The 18135-nt window shown below is 37.1% G+C and overlaps 2 protein-coding genes across 4 annotated transcripts in view; both read left to right on the top strand.

Annotated features, from left to right (window-relative positions):
* Positions 1-6703, top strand: part of LOC127635687 (roquin-2-like) — a 47983-nt gene extending 41280 nt beyond the window's left edge. For both annotated transcript variants that reach the window (XM_052115896.1, XM_052115895.1), the window contains exon 19: positions 441-6703. In XM_052115896.1, the coding sequence (XP_051971856.1) occupies positions 441-549 (109 nt within the window). In that variant the 3' untranslated portion in view covers positions 550-6703. The remainder of the gene's footprint in view (positions 1-440) is intronic.
* A 1696-nt stretch (positions 6704-8399) lies between these two features.
* The window catches only part of LOC127635635 (rab GTPase-activating protein 1-like), a 129532-nt gene continuing 119796 nt past the window's right edge, over positions 8400-18135 (top strand). For both annotated transcript variants that reach the window (XM_052115799.1, XM_052115798.1), the window contains exon 1: positions 8400-8492. The gene's annotated coding sequence lies outside the window, so the exon portion shown is untranslated. The remainder of the gene's footprint in view (positions 8493-18135) is intronic.

Genomic DNA, 18135 nt, shown 5'->3' with positions numbered 1-18135 from the left:
GTTTCCTCCTTTTGTCAGAAAATTGCGAAAGCAGCGTTTACAAACAGGTTTTTGCTGATCTATGATGTTTCCCTAACCAATGAATTTCCAAACCTGGCTTTTTCCACTTTTCTTTTCGACAAGATTCAGTTGAGACTCCGCGGCAGCTTTGCTTGTCATCATCTTTTGCTTGTTGTGAGCGTTCGAAAGTTCCCGACTCTGCATGGGTACCGGGTAGACCCGGTACTCGGTACCCTGGTACCTCCAGAAATTCTGGTATTGTAAATAATTTTTTGTTTGAGTACCAACTTGGTACCGGGGTACCGGTATTTTTGACAACACTATCTGTAACAGCTAACACATTTCTACTGTTGAACAGTATTATACTTTTATAGAGCCTTTAGAGTTTCGATTGTTATAGCTCTTTCTTTATTTTCTGAATGTGTGACTTGATATTACAGAAAGACCCTCTCTCCTGGAGGCCTCAGTATTGGGAAGATGCCAATGAGGACATGCTCACCCAGGCCTAGAGAGCCCCCAGGACCTGAGATGCTGCTAAACGGGACCTGAGGTGGGCTGGACACAACAGCCCCCACTTGTTCCAATTCCACGGGGTCATGCCAAGAATCCACCATACTACTTAGGTAGAAGGTAAAATTGCCTTTATAGGAGTCAATTGAGGCAGCCAGAAGCAGCCAAAAGCCTTCTGTATTCATGTGTTCTCTTCATAAGAGCTAGCTATGCCCTGTAATTATAATCACTAGTCATCTATTCAGAGTTTTTTAAATCACCTCTCGTGGATGAATGAATCACGATGAGTCACAACTCCACCTCAGGTACTTCTTGGTGTCAGCCAATCAAAACTCTCTTCAATGCACAATAGAGGGCATCTGTGCCCACCTATCTTCAGCCGTGTTGTTCTGAAAGTATTTTCCTGATTAATTTTCTCCATAGAGAATTAAAAAAACTTTGTTAAAAGGTTATAAGCCGTGAACCAAACCAAAAAGCTCTGAGGGGAATCACACCATTACAAATTGCTTTGCATTACTTTGATTTTGACAAAGGAGCAGGACTGTGCATTTAATGTCTTTAATGTGGGGATAAACTACAATCCCATGAAGCATTTAAAAAGGTTAAAAATATAAAACTGTTGATTTAAAATCAGTGATTATAAGAAGAGAAAAAAATATATTTTAAGTTTATTACAAAATATTCAGATATATGGACTGTGTCATTTATGTGTGAAATGGGAGTGGGGGTTCCACTTCTGTCACTCACTCGACGTTGTGTCGGTGAAGTGACACTAGGGGTCTCTCTTGAGTTGCCTCTGGGCTTTGAGAAAAGGACAATGAGAATTGGCAAACAGAATTTGCATTTCCCTCCCCTGGACATACGTGTAAAAGGAGGGAATCGTGCATCTGTTTAGTCAAATTTTTTCTTCGGAAGTTGTTGTGTGTCCAGCGAGCTGGTGTTCTCTTCTCTGCATGCCTGTGCAGCCTATGCCCCTGGGTGTTTCTACAGTGCTTCTAAAAGAGCATAAATCCTCTAAAAGGGTAACATAAAAGTAATCCTCTAAAAGTAACACAAAAGTTTCCTACCACCTTCTGTCGTAAGCACGATCAACCAAGCCAGAGCTCCCTCTACCAGGCAGCTCCATGCCCTAAAGTGGTGTCTGGTTGCAGCTGGAGGCTGAATCCTACCAAGCCGTGCCTGTTCCCCACACGGGGTCTTTCCACACCCCCGGTGGGCCCTCATGAGATCCCCCTTTGAGCCACTAGATTCAGTCAAACTGTGTTCCCTCCTCTGAAGATGGCCCTCCTGATTCCGCTCACCTCCATCAAGAGGGTCGGGGACCTGCAAGCGCCCTCTGCCAGCAAAACTTGCCTGGAGCCCGGTCCGGCAGATGCTCACGTCACCCAAGGTTCCTATGGCACCCCTTCACGGCCAGGCGGTGAACCTGCAAGCGACCCAGTAGGAGGCAGACCCAGCATTATCATTGCCGTGTCTGGTGCGTACTTTGCGCACCTATATTGGGCCGCACACGGAGCTCTAGATGATTACGAGCAGCTCTTTGTTTGCTGTGGTGGACAGCGGAAAGGGATGCTGTCCCCAACAGAGGTTTGTCCACAAGGTCATCAACGCCTCCTGCACCAACCTATTAGACCCAGGCTGTGCCCGCCCCCTTGCGGGTTCGAGCACGCTCTATGTGGAGTGTGGCATTCTCGTGGGCACCGGCCAATGGTGCCTCTCTAGCAGACATGGGCAGAACAGCGGGCTGGGCAACACCCAATACCCTTGCGAGATCAATAACCTCCGAGGGTTGAGTCGGTGCTGGCCCATGTTTCTTCAGGTCTGAGCACATAGAACTCGGCAACACCGGACAACTGACTGGGTGTACCGCTTGCGCATAGCACTTTTTCCCTTCTTCCGAGGCGAACCCGTGCGCTTTTACCCCAGGTGAGTCCACAAAAGCTTGCGCTCCCTGGATGTCTTTCCTCCATAGCCCTCTGGCTCTCGAATTTGGCAGAGGAATTTCCAACCAGACCCACTACAGGTACTAATTACTCTGTACTGGAATATGTCCTCCACAGGTATCGGTCATCACAATTATGCCCTGTGTTGTATTTTTACCCCCTGTCGGCGGACGTATTTGCCACATGTGACCTTCCCAGCCTAGGCAGGATGTGGTCTCCGCGAGGGTCCTTTACCCCTGAAAGAATAGGTGTTGGAAACAACACCTTCCCCGATGCGTGTTATAGCGTTAGACAGCCCTATAGTAAACATAGAGAGAGAAAAGGCAGCGGCTGGCGTGGCCTGCTCCCATGCTTGGTTGTGTCCCTCTTGCCACAACATCATAACAACCACTGTAACGGCCGTACCTTATTCTCGGCTCCTCAGTGCAAAACCTGTCTAAACAGATGCACAATTCCCTCCTTTTATACCCATATGTCCGGGGGAGGGACATGCAAATTCTGTTCGCCAATTCTCATTGGCCTTTTCTCAAAGCTCAAAGGCAACTGAGGCTCTCAAGAGAGACCACTAGTGTCACTTCACCGACACAACATCTCGTTCCCTCCATCAGGGAAATGGGGTTACGAGAGTAACCTAGATGTTCTCAGTAAAGCTCTTTTGCAGTGATTTTTTTTTTATTGGTGGACCTCTCTTCAGGAGCTCATAGTTGGTCTGTCTTAAAAAGTTTAAATGTTATCGTCACAAATGTTGTTCTATTTCTCTATAGAAAAAGAAATGGGGGTTTTACTACGCAATTGTTGTGCTTTATTACCCATGTTCTATAACTTTGTACAAAAAGTGACGGTTCTTACTAGCTTTTAACACACTGAATACATTATAATCTACTGTATTTGACTATACAACAGTCTCTTCTGATTGGTAATTACAGATATACAGCATATCAGTGTTTACAGTATAGAGTCAGATATATATCAAGAATAACCAAGGTGCTCAGAATTTATAGTACTCGCATTATTGTTATTATTGCAGTGTTAGCCACTGAAATGTGCATGTATTGTTTGGTGGGCATCATTATTTAAAACAACCATTCATCACAGTTTAAATGTATGGGTTGTGGTATACGTCTGCTATTTCAAGGCAATCAATATTTTGTACAAGTTCTTAAAGGAATAGTTTGCCAAAAAATTTATTCTGTTACTACTTATCCTCATGTTGTTCCAAACCTTTAAGATTTTATTTTTTTAAATCAGTGCAGTGAAAGTGAATGGGCATGGATGCTGTCAAGCTCCAAAAATAAAAAAAAGCAGCGTAAACATAATAGATAAATAGTAAATTAATAAGTAGTCCATGTGACTTGTACACTATTTTCTGGGGCTTCTTAAGCTGTAAAATAACTTTGCGTGAAGAACAGACCAAAATTTAAGTTGTAAGTTGCTGCAAATCACCAGATTTGCAGTTAATGATAGTCACGAGACTCATGTGAACCAGTGACGTTTTTACTACATTGTTGTCAAACCATGTGAATAATGATTTAAATTTTGGCCCATCTTTTAGGGTGAGCTATTCCTTTAATAGTTAAAAACAGCACAATGGGATTAGAAGGTAGAAGTTAGAATTGATGAGAAAAAAGATGTGCATTTAAAGCTTATGTAATGTGGAATACAGTTTCTCTTTGATGCGTTGTGTGTAAGTTCCCCATTTCTGTGTTCCTGCTTATTGTTTACAATGGTCAAAAGTTTTCCTGTAGTTTTAGTTTGACAGAGAAAAAACGACAATTAGACTATATTTCAAATTTCCATTAATTTATGACACAACATTGGTAACTTCCATGAAGTTGTAGTCAAAATATTTTCAGTACCAAAATCAGAATCCACTTTATTGTCAAGTGTGCTTGACATACAAGGAATTTTCCTTGGTGACAGAAGCTTCCAGTGCACACACAATACAACAAGTCAGAGATAAAAAAATAAAAAAGAGTGAATAGAAATATAAGTATATATAGAAATACCCAATAAGACAAAAATATACATATAGTATGTACAAATAAAAATCTGTTATATACTGTGCAAGGGAATATAATGCAGAAGAGGTAGGATATGTTAAATAATATAATTGACTAGGCTGTGTATTGCACGTAATTATAGAATAGTTTTAACTGTTCATGAGGTGGATAGCCATAGGGGAAAAAAACATTCTTGTGCCTGACAGTTCTGATGCTCAGTGCTCTGTAGCGCCAGCCAGAAGGCAACAGTTCAAAAAGGTAGTGGGATGAGTAGGGTCCAGAGTGATTTGACCAGCCCTTTTCCTCTGTCTACAACTGTCAATATTTCCTATTTGGTAAACAAGCACACATTTTAAGAAACATGTGGTGTTTATTTACAGTAAATGCAGTATGATGTTTTTCTGCTTCTATCTTTTATTTTATAAAAACGGTCACTTATTTTACTGCTATTCACTTGTTTTCTTTGTTATTTCTTTTCTTTCTTAAATGTATTGTATCTTGTGTTGGTATTTGTGTATGAATGTGCACATGTATGTATTTGTTAATCCTGAACAAAAAACGTATATGAATGCAGGATCACTTAAGACTGTTAAATCCTGGTTTTACTTTACGTTTATAAGCGTAATGAGAAATGTGGAGTTAAATCTTTCTGGTCTCGGCATTTGTCTCATACAGTCAAAGTTTTATTTTCAACATGGCGTGTTAACAGTTGCACCTCTGCAGCCCTATAGGAAAGAGATATTAATTTAAAGGGACAGTTCACCCAAAAAGAAAATTCTGCGATCATTTACTCACCCTCATTTCGCTCCAACCCTGTATGACTTTCTTTCTTCTTCAGAAAACAAAAGAAAATATGTTGAAGAATGTTAAATACCGGTTTTGTCCATTCAATGAAAATCATTGGTGTCCAAAACAATATTGGACCTCATTGACTTTCATTGTATGGACAAAAAAATAAATTTCTCAAAATATCTTCTTTTGTGTTCCACTGAAGAAAGAACTGCATACAGGTTTGAAGCAACATGAGGGTGAGTAAATGATGACAGAATTTGGGTGAACTATCCCTTTAAGCTTGCATGAAGTGCAGGTGTAATATCTTGTTACAACATGATTTAGTGCATGAATAGAAACAATGTGTTTTGCCTTTATTTATTTTTTGTTTATAGAGAAAAGTATTTGCCATTATTTTTAATATCATTGTATTTATCTCATCTGAAGTGAGTGATTTAAAAATAGAGCTGGGTTAGTAGTTACACATGTGTTCATTTCAATATCTTGCTAGCTTTCAAACTGTGTTTAAAATGTTGCTTTCTCATTAATTTTTTTTATCACCCAAAGCAACTTAACAAAGCCTTATGAGTACGTTTTATCAGCCCAGCTCTGTATCATGCATGCATCCTTTGGGAAAGGGTTTCTTTGGCAAAGGAAGTATGATTGTGTAGTTGTGTCACACAACACCCCAGTGCTGTGAGTGTACTGCACTTGCCCACTTTGTGGTTGTATCTTGTATCATGTTCACTTCTTGCCTATTGCACTTAGTGTCTGTTTTTATGGATGAATATCAGGATTATGTTTGTAATTTTTAAAGTTTTCTTTCCTTGGAAATTTACATTTTGTTTGCATTTGAATTTTAAAAATTTGCTTGGCTGGGGAAGGACTTTTGTGACAAGCTTGTTTTATCCTGTGTGTGGCCGCAAAAAACAAACTGGTGTGTTGGATATTTTTGTCTGTATTAGACATTTTATTTGCAAATCTATTGTTCGATTCAATTGTAAATGAATACAAGATGGACATCCATCATTTTGTAAAGCCAGAGCCATTATTAGATGGACATACTGCAAATTTTTATGATATAGTCAGCTATATTTAAATATATGAAGATATTTATGGTCACTGAAAGAGAATCTAAAAGTTAGGAATATCTTTTGATTAAATAATAATAATAGTAATAATAATAATATATATATATATATATGTATATGTATGTATGTATGTATGTATATGTATGTATGTATGTATATGTATGTATGTATGTATGTATGTATATATACATACATATACAGAATATATAGAAATGTAGCCAATGCACAGTTCAATCTTACTGGTTTTGGTTGTTTGTTTGTTATTGCTCTTGTATCTTGGCTAAAATTTGCTCTGATATGTAGGGCAAGCTACTGAGATGAAGTGAAAGTTCATGACATGTAAGTTAATGAAATGTAACTGCATGCCAAGATAATAAACACAGTTATGTCATCACATGAGCCCCTGGCCTCTTTCTTGCCCCAAAGCTGCAGTTATTTGCGTAAGTCTGACATCTGCTGGTTTACTGTGGTACTGAAGCTGAAACATCTAAAATATATCAATTAGCTGTGTCAAAGAGTAAAATACATAAGCTTATCTCATAAGTAGGAAGGAAAGTTGATCACAGACAATATTGTAACTTCATAACCACAAGAGTGTCGAGAAACAATTACATGTTGTAAATATTATATATCATATGTATTATATGAAATGGTACTTAAACAATAACAATTCAAGCCAGTCCGTTTACATTTTTTGCACACAGAGAACATAAATATAACAAGTAGATCATTTCAGAAATCAATAATTCTGATTATTTTGATATCTTTGATAATTTTGATGCTTGGTTTTTATGTTATCGAATCACAGATTTCCGTATATTCAAGAACAAATATTTTCAAACAGATTTTTGTAATAAAAAATAAAACAGTACAAACGTACTGTAATATTTGTTTAATTAATGTCCAGTGGCTTATCTTTATGTAAATAAATCATAAAGAAATAGTTCACCCAAAAATAAAAACTCATCATTTACTCACCCTCATGCTATCCCAGATGTGTATGACTTTCTTTCTTCTGAAGGACACCATTTTTTTTTTTATCAATATCTCCATAAAATGTATAAAGGCAGCATAAACGTAATCCATGTGATTCCAGTGGTTAAATCCATAAATTCAGAAGCGATGTGATAGGTGTGGATGAGAAACAAATCAATATGTAAGTCCTTTTTTCTATGAATCTCCCTTTCACTTCCACATTCTTCTTCTTTTGTTTTTTGGTGATTCACATTCTTCGTGCATATCGCCACCTACTGGTCTGGGCTGGTCAAAGGTGGAGATTTCTAGTAAAAAAGGACTTAAATATTGATCTGTTTCTCACCCACATCATATCGCTTCAGAAGACATGGATAAAACCACTTGAGTCTTTAGGATAACATTTATGCTGGCTTTATGTGCTTTTTGGAGCTTCAAAGTTCTGTTCACTATTCACTTGCATTGTATGGACCTACAGAGCTGAGATATTCTTCTAAAAAATCTTCGCAAGAAAGAAAGTCATACACATCTGGGATGGCATGAGGTTGAGTAGCCTAAATGATGAGAGTTTTTATTTTTGGGTGAACTATTTATTTAAGAGGAATGCTGGGGAATGTTTGTGTTTATTTGTTATTTATATTGCATACTACCATACTAATAATATTTATAAAGTACACAGCATTTATACTGTACACAGTATGCAAGCTTTTTTATGCCTAGAATACCCTGATGACCTATATGTGCAGTATAGCCTGTAACCAGAGCATACTACGTAGGCCTAAAAAACAGTAATTTCATACAATTCACTCCACTTGACATTCCCAGTGTGAATATTACAAGATTTTGAACATCTTGTCATGTTATTTTAATGAACTGCCAAGAGTTAAGATAGTTTCCCCAAAATTGGAATAAAAACGCACAATATCGTTTAATTTCTGAAATGATAAGTGAACACTACTAAACTGAACATGAAACATAGTGAGGTAACGTGACAACCATGTTGCATACTACTGTTTATATACTGTAGTATATACTAAGTAGTATGCAGTAAATAGTGTATTAGCGTTCCATTCTGGACGTAGCTGCGTTCGCGCATGCGCAGTTTGAACGGGGTTTGGTTTGTGTTTACAGCTGCACTGTTGCTGGCTAGTGTTCAGCGCTGTTATGTCAAGCATCTCTGGAATAAAAAGCGTTTGTGGAAACAGGTAGGATGCGTAGCAGCGATGCATACCTCTGTGTTTGTATGTAATCTACACGTCCGTTTTTCGCCATTCTAGACGTTTTAAAGGAGGAAAGTAAAATATGGCAACAAATTTACATTTGGATGTGAGGCTAGCATGCTATAGTGTGTTAGCCCGTTAAAGGCCGTGTGCTGCTGTGCTTCAGTGCATGACACACAAACTGCAAAGATCTGCACACCACACATGCTTATATTTGTGACAGATGCTGTTTTGCACCACGAGCAATAGAAAAATTTAAGCAGCATAAAAGGTGGAATTAAAAGGAGTCGTTGTCAGTATAAATGCATCATCTAGAAATAGATACAACCCTGCAATTACATTTCTTAACTACTGTATACAGATAATGCATTCGTGTTTGTAATTGTTTTGAGTCTAGTTTGACGTGTTTGTTGAAAATCGTGACGGTGTGATTGTAGGAACAAAACATTATTCCTCCACCCAGAGGGAGGTCTGCCTATTACTTACAGTCTGCAATGAACTTCAGCTGTCATAAATGCAATTTAACGTTATTAACATGATTTCGGATTGCATCATATGAGTTGTCTTGTTGGGTGATTCTCATGAAACCAGACAAGAAAATGTCCTGTTTCTATTTGACTAAAAAGTCTAAATAAACAAATATTAAGCTTTGCTTTGTAAAATGATTATTCATTTATCATATAGAAAATGAAGCCTTTTTCTTGACATTTTCATGAGTTACGCACATTTTACTGCCCAAATCTCCTTACCTCAATGGTGAAAAAAGATGGCCATTATTAGGGTTGGGTATTAATGTATCGCCAAATTAAAACAATCGGTATATTGTTATATGGTTGAAGTCAGAAGTTTACATACACCTTAGCCAAATACATTTAAAGTCAGTTTTTCTCAATTCCTGACATTTAATCATAGAAAACATTCCCTGTCTTAGGTCAGTTAGGAACACTACTTTATTTTAAGAATGTGAAATGTCAGAATAATAGTAGAAAGAATGATTTCTTTAATGTTTTATTTATTTCATCACATTCCCAGTGGGTCAGAAGTTTACTTATACTTTGTTAGTATTTGGTAGCATTGCCTTTTTAATTGTTCAACTTAGGTCAAATGTTTTGGATAGCTTCTCACAATAAGTTGCTGTAATTTTTTTCATAAGTTGCTTGAATTCTGTATCCTTGCTCACACATGCTTTGCAGTTCTGCCCACAAATGTTCTATCAAATTGAGGTCAGGGCTTTGTGATGTCCACTCCAATACCTTGACTTTGTTGTCCTTAAACCATTTTGCCACAACTTTGGAGGGATGCTTGGGGTCATTGTCTATTTGAAAGACCCATTTGTGACCAAGCTTTAACTTCCTGGCTGATGTCTTGAGATGTTGCTTCAATATATCCACAATATTTTCCTTCCTCATGATTCCATCTATTTTGTGAAGTTCACCAGTCCCTCCTGCAGCAAAGCACCCCCACAACAGGATTCTACCACCCCCCATGCTTCACGGTGGGGATGGTGTTCTTCAGCTTGCAAACATAACGATGGTCATTATGGCCAAAAAGTAAATGTTTTGTTTAATCAGACCAGAGGACATTTCTCCAAAAAGTAAGATCTTTGTCCCCATGTGCACTTGCAAATTTTAGTCTGGCTTTATTATGGTAGTTTTGGAGCAGTGGCTTCTTCCTTGCTGAGCAGCCTTTTAGGTTATGTCAAGTCGTTTTACTGTGGATATAGATACTTGTCAACCTGTTTCCTCCAGCATCTTCACAAGGTCCTTTGTTGTTGTTCTGGTATTGATTTGCACATTTCACACCAAACTACGTTCAACTATAGGAGACAGAATGTGTCTCCTTCCTGAGCGGTATGATGGCTGTGTGGTCTCATGGTGTTTATACTTGTGTACTATTGATGTACAGATGAAATTGGTACCTTCAGGCATTCAGAAATTGCTCCCAAGGATGAACAAGACTTGTGGATGTCCACAATTTTTTCTTCTGAGGTCTTGGCTGATTTCTTTTTATTTTCTGATAATGTCAAGCAAAGAGGCACTGAGTTTTGAAGGAAGGCCTTAAAATACATACATAGGTACACCTATCAGAAGCTAATTGTCTAAAGGCTTAACATAATTTTCCAAGCTGCTTAAAGGCACAGTTAACTTAGTGTATGTAAACTTCTGACCCACTGGAATTGTGATATAGTCAATTAAAAGAAGAAATCTGTCTGTAAACAATTGTTGGAAAAATTACTTGTGTCATGCACAAAGTAGATGTCCTAAACGACTTGCCAAAACTATAGTTTGCTAATATGAAATCTGTGGAATGGTTAAAAAATGTGTTTTAATGAATTCAGCATAAGTGAAAGTAATTTTCTGACTTCAACTAAGCATGAAAACCAGATATGGTTTATTTATATTTAATTATCAACACACTTGTTTAAACTGAAGTCAAGTGCAAAATGCAGAAATAATGATAGCCAAAAATGTAAAAGGATTGGCACTCCTTGGAACATGTAGCATTTCATTTTTATTCTTTCTCGTTCTCACATTAATGAGGACAAACCTGCATTACAGACGTGACGGTTGTGAAAGTGGCACTTAACCACTCTCTGTGTTCAACAGATCCAATCCGAGCTCAATGGGAAATATTTAGTGTTAGAACAATGAAAAAGCCTTTGTAAATCTTTGTACATTTTTAATCATAATTCCTGAGCAAAACAGTAATCTGATGCCAAAATAATTAATCAACAACTGACTGTAAACAACAGAGAGGAAATTGGACACACATTACACGGATCGAGTCAAATCAAACTTTTACTCTCAACAAAACGTAAAAATATTCTGAAATTCTTTGCCAATATTCTTCTCGATTACTGATGAGGGAAATCTGAAAATTAACCAGCCAGTGGCTAATCGCAGACATTTTTAGTCACATAGCACAAAATTTGTTCTCATATGCAAGTGATTTACTCGCATTGTAGGACTTGCGCATATAGTAAAGGATCCATCTTGGGATTTAAGAATCGATATAGAGATTGCTTAATTCAAATGAAGATATCGTGATGTAGCCCACCTGAAAATTTAAATAGTCCTAGTATTTATGGTATTCTCATTATAGCAATCTATAAAATAGATGTATTGTTTAAATTGCAAAGTGCATTACATCATAGTAGTACTCCCTTTGTACTTGTACTAGTCATTTTTAACTTACAGTAAGTGGATTCAGACATTTTGTTCTCTTTTCATTTGCCCACTTTATTTGTGATAGTATTAGGGATTGTGCAACAATACCACTTTTTCTCTTCCGATATCGTAAATCTAAGTATCGGCCAATGCCGATCCAGATCCGATACCAGTGTTGTTGTTTTTTTTTTGCATAATCAGTTTAGAATATATTTACATTATTGTGTGGAACTAATTGGGAGTACACTAATATGCAAATAAACACAAACCTCTAACTACTCATTATATGTCACGGATCCACCTATCTCTCTCTCTCTCTCTCTCTCTCTCTCTCTCTCTCTCTCTCTCTCTCTCTCTCACATACACACTGCTGTCAGTGCTCACTCTCCCATCGATAGTATCTCTGAGACTCCAGACCGTTCTACTCATTATTGCCTTGAAGTATCATAAGACTGTTGTGAGTTATCTGTTCATCGTGTCTATATCCTGTCTGGATATTACTCACCTGCTGTTTGCCACTCTGGTCAACTGGATTTACTCGCAATGTTTACATCACTGTTTCAATCAGCTGTTCAATAAACCCTGCTGTTCATATCTCTTTCTCCGTGACACCTTTAACTTTTAAACCCTCGCGCTTTTATTTTGGCATTCTGAACTCTCCAGGAAGTCCTGTATTTGTCTAATTTGCAGGAAAGTTCACAGTAGTTTAATTCACTTCTTATTCAAATTCTGGTTAAAATGCACCTCTGGTGCCGTTCTAAATATAAGTGAACCACACTATTGAGCATCTACATCTGAGATGTTGTTCATGATATATTGCGCACCACGTGAAGGCTAAAACTAGCCACGAGTGTGTAAACAGACCAGCGCCATTTAATAACACGCTAATATAATGCATAATAATGCATCCCTAGCATATAAGCAGAGACAAGTGAAAACTATGGTTTACATATTAAATATTTTTTACAGATCAAAACTAATGATAGTGTAATCATCCAATATTTGGGCATTTTGATATTATCGTATCAGCCGATAACTGTTACCCCTTGGCCGATAAAAAAATTATAAAGTGCCATCTTTATGTGTTCAAAAACCATGTAGTCAATTTTCAATTTGAGAATCTCAATTTGTATAACAAAATTGAATTAGGCAATGTCACAAATATCAGTTAATATTGGCCAGCATCCACCCTGCTGTATACATTGATGTTGACTACAATTGGTCAATACTAGATTAATCATCACTGTTGTTTTATGTAAAATTACTATATAAAAACAACCACATAAAGTCCTTTTATTGATCCAAAAATAGAAAGTCAGCATTTCAAGTGAATGATTACCTGTGCGCTTGTGTTCCACAACAATAAACAAGTACCTCAGTGATGTTATGTTGCCAAGGCAGCAGCGGCGCGTCGCTCAGTGGTCTATGTCTTCGTCTGGGAAAAATAACTGTGTTGCAACACCATGAACTAAGCACATATTGGAAAACAGTTAGATTGAAGAGTACAGAAAAGGATCTGTTTTTCAATAACAAGAGAGAGCTCGAGTACTTATGTGCATAGGTCTGTCCTAGAGGCCCAGTGGGCAGCCATGTGTCTAACGGCCCAATGACAGATGCTTCTCATCTCCTGGGTATGCAAGACGGCTGGCCCTTGTGCAACCACATCCTGATGATATATCAGTGACAGAGAGTTCGCCAGAGTCCACGTGTTTTTTTTTTTGGACATTTAACCTACTCATTCCAAACAATATTGTCTCTTTCTAAGGCAAGCATCACTTTTACTGCTCATACTTAAAGTTAGGGATATTCACCCTTATGCCATCCTAGATCCAAGTGTATGTCTTACTTTCTTCTGCAGAACACAAATGAAGATTTTTGAAGAATATTTCAGCTCTGTAGGTCCATAAAATTCAAGTGAATGGTGATCAAAACTTTGAAACTCCTAAAAGCATACATGCAGTATAAAAGAAATCCAGTGGATAAATATTTTTCTTTTTAAGCGATCCAATCGGTTCTTCACTATAAATCTTGTAATTGCAATCTCTAGGCACGATCATGGTTTCAAGCTCGATTTTCAACACCAAACTGGCCTTTATCAATACCAAACTGGCCTTTAACAATACCAAACTGGCCTTTATCAATACCAAACTGGCCTTTAACAGATAACGAAGAACTTTGAAAAGAACCTTGAATGTTTAAAAATCATCATTATGCTACATTTCCATTATTAATTACAGGACTTCATATTATGTGATTTCAACTGTGTTTTAGTTTTTACTACAACACGCAGATGGTGCTGTAAAGCTAGCAGTTTTAGCGAACTACACTTCAGTCACTTGATATTAAGCTACACCTTATCTGCAAATAACAACAACAGTTCACATTCTTTGTCATCTTATTTGTCACTTAGCTAATTGTCTCTTAGAGCGATGTCTCTCAGTGTTCAAAAACAGTTTGGAAAAATGAGCAGAACTGTCACAACTTACATTTATCTTGCTAAATAGAACAGAACGATTGTCCCGCAAATGCGTGAACATTTTGGAGGTGTTCCCATGTGTCACTGCCACTTTTCTGCCGCATGTTTTACACAAAGGGAAACCATCATTCCCTCTGCATTATGGAACCCAACATAACCTGACATAACCCTATTAGAAGGCAGATAAAGATTTCTCTTTCAGCCATGTGTCTAGTCCATGCTGGTTTGTTAACTTCAAACCCAGCTGGAGTGCACATGTGCCATTTTTGCCTCTTACATGGTCTTGTAAAACTTGATTTGTTGATGGGATAAAATTACTGTGCAATCAGAAAAATGTAAACTATTTTGGCTAAAAGGTTATCTAGAATTATTTACAGTATTTTGAAGTGCCCACGAAAACAATAGTGTTCATGCTATTTACCATGACATACCGTATAACTGAATACCAACACATGCTGATGTATGTGACTTATTTTTTTGTGGCTTGTTGAGGAGAGGTGTGCAGTTACTTTTCCAAGCAATCAGATGTATTATTTTCAACTATAGTGGATGAAGAAATGAAGAAGTCCTTCTTTTAAAGCAGCACCCCTGTAACGCTTTAGCAACCACCCAGAACACCCTACTAACTGCATTGTAATGGCCTAGCAACCACCCATATTTCTCTAGCATTGTGATTTATGCACAGGCAAGCAGTAAGGATGCACCGATACAAATTTTGTCTGCCGATACCAATAACCGATTATTTACACCTGATACTGATAGTTCGGAAGTTTTGCATTATTACCTTGTTTCAAAATACTGATAATTACACAACTTTTGTCCAATACGTGATATCCGATAAAATATCCAAATAATTGCTTTTATCTGCCGATAGCAATGTTTGGACGATACATCGGTCAAAAATCTGGTTAGTTTGGCTGTTTAGCATCTTCAGTACAACGTTATGTAAGCAATTTCCCTCAAATGATTGGTCATTTAACATCGGTGCTGCTGTGAAGGCTATTAGTTTGCATGCAGAGCATTCAACTGGAAAGAGATAATTATTACATATGGATTAGTAGCCGTTCTGTTTCCTTGTGCTTTTATCCTCCCCTCTCTTGATCTCTATCTGCCTCTCCCTGTTTCGCTTCCAGAGTCAGTTTCAACAAAGCTTTATTGGCGTGACTGTATAGAATGACTATATTGTTTATTACCTGAAAAGCACAGGTTTAGCCAATAAATTGATTGTTCATCTCTTTCTCACCTAACTCATCTATCCTGTGCTATTCTTGCTGTCTTATCTACTTATCTCTCTTCTCTTTGCCTGTCTTCATAGAAGAAGTGGATTTGTGTTTAATAGTGCAAACATAAACACAGAGTTCAACTGAATGACACGCTTATAGTAAGTGCAATATTGTGTACTGTGCTAACGTAGGGGAAAAAATTATCACCTCTATTGAAAGTCAGGTTTTTGAGTACTTTTTTGACACTTTATTAACTGCATAGTCGAGAGGGAGAACAGGAAATGTTGGGGAGAAGTTGCGATCCAAACTTGAACTCTCAGTGCCAGCATGCGCACCAAAAACCAATGTGTTGGAGCACTGCTTGGCTATGACTACACTGTAAAAAAAAAATTAAGCCAACACAACAACAAAAATCTTTGTACCAATTTCCCCTAGCTTTTTCTTGTCTACTCAACCTTTTTAAATAACATTTATACTGACTGAAAAAAAGCTGTCAGTGGTACAAAAATAATTTAGTTGAGGTAGTTTTCTTGAGCGGTACAAAAGATAACATAAAATAATTTGTTGAGATAACTTAAGATTTTTAAATTTTCTTGAGAGGTGCAACTATGCCATAACAAAACTTTTTAAGTTGAGCCAATTCGGATAAGATCTTCAGAAAAGATATTTAAATCCATTCAATACATGTCAATGGGGTTCAAAACTTTCAAGATCCAAAAAGTATATAACGGTAATCCATAAGACTCTAGTGGTTTAATCCATGTCTTCTGAAGTGATATGATTGGTTTTGGGTGAGAAACAGACCCAAATGTAACTCATTTTTCACTATAAATCATGACATCCAATCTTATCGCCTCAAAAGAAATGGATTTAAACCACTCAAGTGCTGGATCCTCATCAGACATCTATGCAAATATATTTGTGTTCAACAAAAACAACAAAAAAGAAAGTCATAAGAGTTTGAGACAGCATTAGGGTGATGAGAAAAATATACATTTTTGGATTAACTATTCCCTTTAAATATTACCCACAGATGAACCAACCCACAAAATGCTGTTACTTTGAATAAAACATCCTGTGGTACAAGATGTTACAAGAAGCAAAAAATATTTAAAGGAATAGTTCACCCAAAAATCAAAATTCACTCATGATTTACACACATGTAAGCCATCCCAGATGTGTATGCCTTTCCTTCTTCAGCAGAACTGAAATTAAGATTTTTATTAGCACATTTCAGCTCATTTTGTCCATACAATGCAAGTGAATTGGTGCCATCATCTGCGTTCAGACAGTAAAAGATAATACACACATGGAAACCAAGTCATTGCGCTTAATAAATAGAACCACACATTTGTTAAAAGAATGGTGGTCAACTAAAAATTGGCATGAACTTTCAAACATATAAAAACATTTTGCAGACAAAAATAAATATTACAAAAATATATAGAAGAGGTCAATGTCTTTCAATAAACTAACCTGTGAGTTTTTAGGCATTTATAGGTTTACTAAATTAACAAGCATTAAAGGGCTTTCAAAATAAAGTTAAAAACTCCCCAGACAGATTATTGATATTGTTTCACAGTCCCTGAGGTACAAGGGGAGTCCTGTAGAGCTGTAGGCCTAGTGAATCTTTGAGATAGGATGTCGGTTGTCTGTAGAAGAAGAAAATAATTTCAATCATCATTGACTTCTATATGATTCCTCACAAATCATAACAAAGTCTCATTTTAAATATATTAGGGATGGGCAAAAGGTCATGTGGCTCAGGGCAAAAATGCCACCAAAGGTGACTAAACATTACAGCAAAATTCAAAATGTGGAATGAATTCCTTTTCTTATTTTTAACATATAATATAGTTAATATTTTATTCAAGGCAGTTATACATGTTATAGCATAAAATATTGATGTTGAGATTATGTTGATGTTTTTTATGGGTAAGAGGTAATATATTCTCAAACAACTTATCCAAAAGATTTACAGAAAACAACTCATTCTATAGTATTCATAAGTATAGGAACAATACCTGCTCATCAAGTTTGTCCCGGATAAGTTTCATCTCATCTGCAGTACAAGGTCTGTACTCTTTGCACAATACATTTTGATGAGGGTGTTGCTATGTTTGTTAAGAGATGTCATGTTTGAGGTCCACACATGTAATTATTTTGAACTCAGCACAGACCTGAGGAAGTGAAAGAGAAATTAATTTAGTTTATAAACTTACAAACCCGGAAGTCTAATTTGTAAAACATAACATCCATGTATCATCAAGTAATGTTTACCACAGACCTTATTTCTGCTAATCTCTGCTGGGGTTTTTGGCCTACAAGCTTATCAGCTCTATTGTCAAATCCATGTTCCTTTTCTGGATTTCTAGCTCAATCTGGTCCCTTGCATGCTCCAGTGCAGCAGCATCCACACCAACAGGATTGTCTGGAAGAAAATGGATTGTGGGCCCTATGTAGTTGAGTTTTCAACGCACCTGGTGTATTAAAAGTACAGACACACTCAGGGTACAGACACGGCAATGTACACACTGGCCTGGGTGCCAGAGCATGAGCCTGTAGTGTCTCAGCAGCTGATTTTCAATACCTAAAGTACACTGAATGAAAAATGCTCTCTAGGTAGATCTGTAAGAGAAAATACACCAATGTGAATGGTAAGTTTAATCAAAGGCCAAAAATGAATGTACAATAAAATAGACAATGACTTTAAGTGCTAAATTAAAAGAAAAACTGATGCACAGTTACAAAATGCCACAACA

Source organism: Xyrauchen texanus, chromosome 43 (assembly GCF_025860055.1).
Source record: "Xyrauchen texanus isolate HMW12.3.18 chromosome 43, RBS_HiC_50CHRs, whole genome shotgun sequence".
Lineage (NCBI taxonomy): Eukaryota > Metazoa > Chordata > Actinopteri > Cypriniformes > Catostomidae > Xyrauchen > Xyrauchen texanus.
This window is presented reverse-complemented; position numbering and strand designations above follow the sequence as displayed.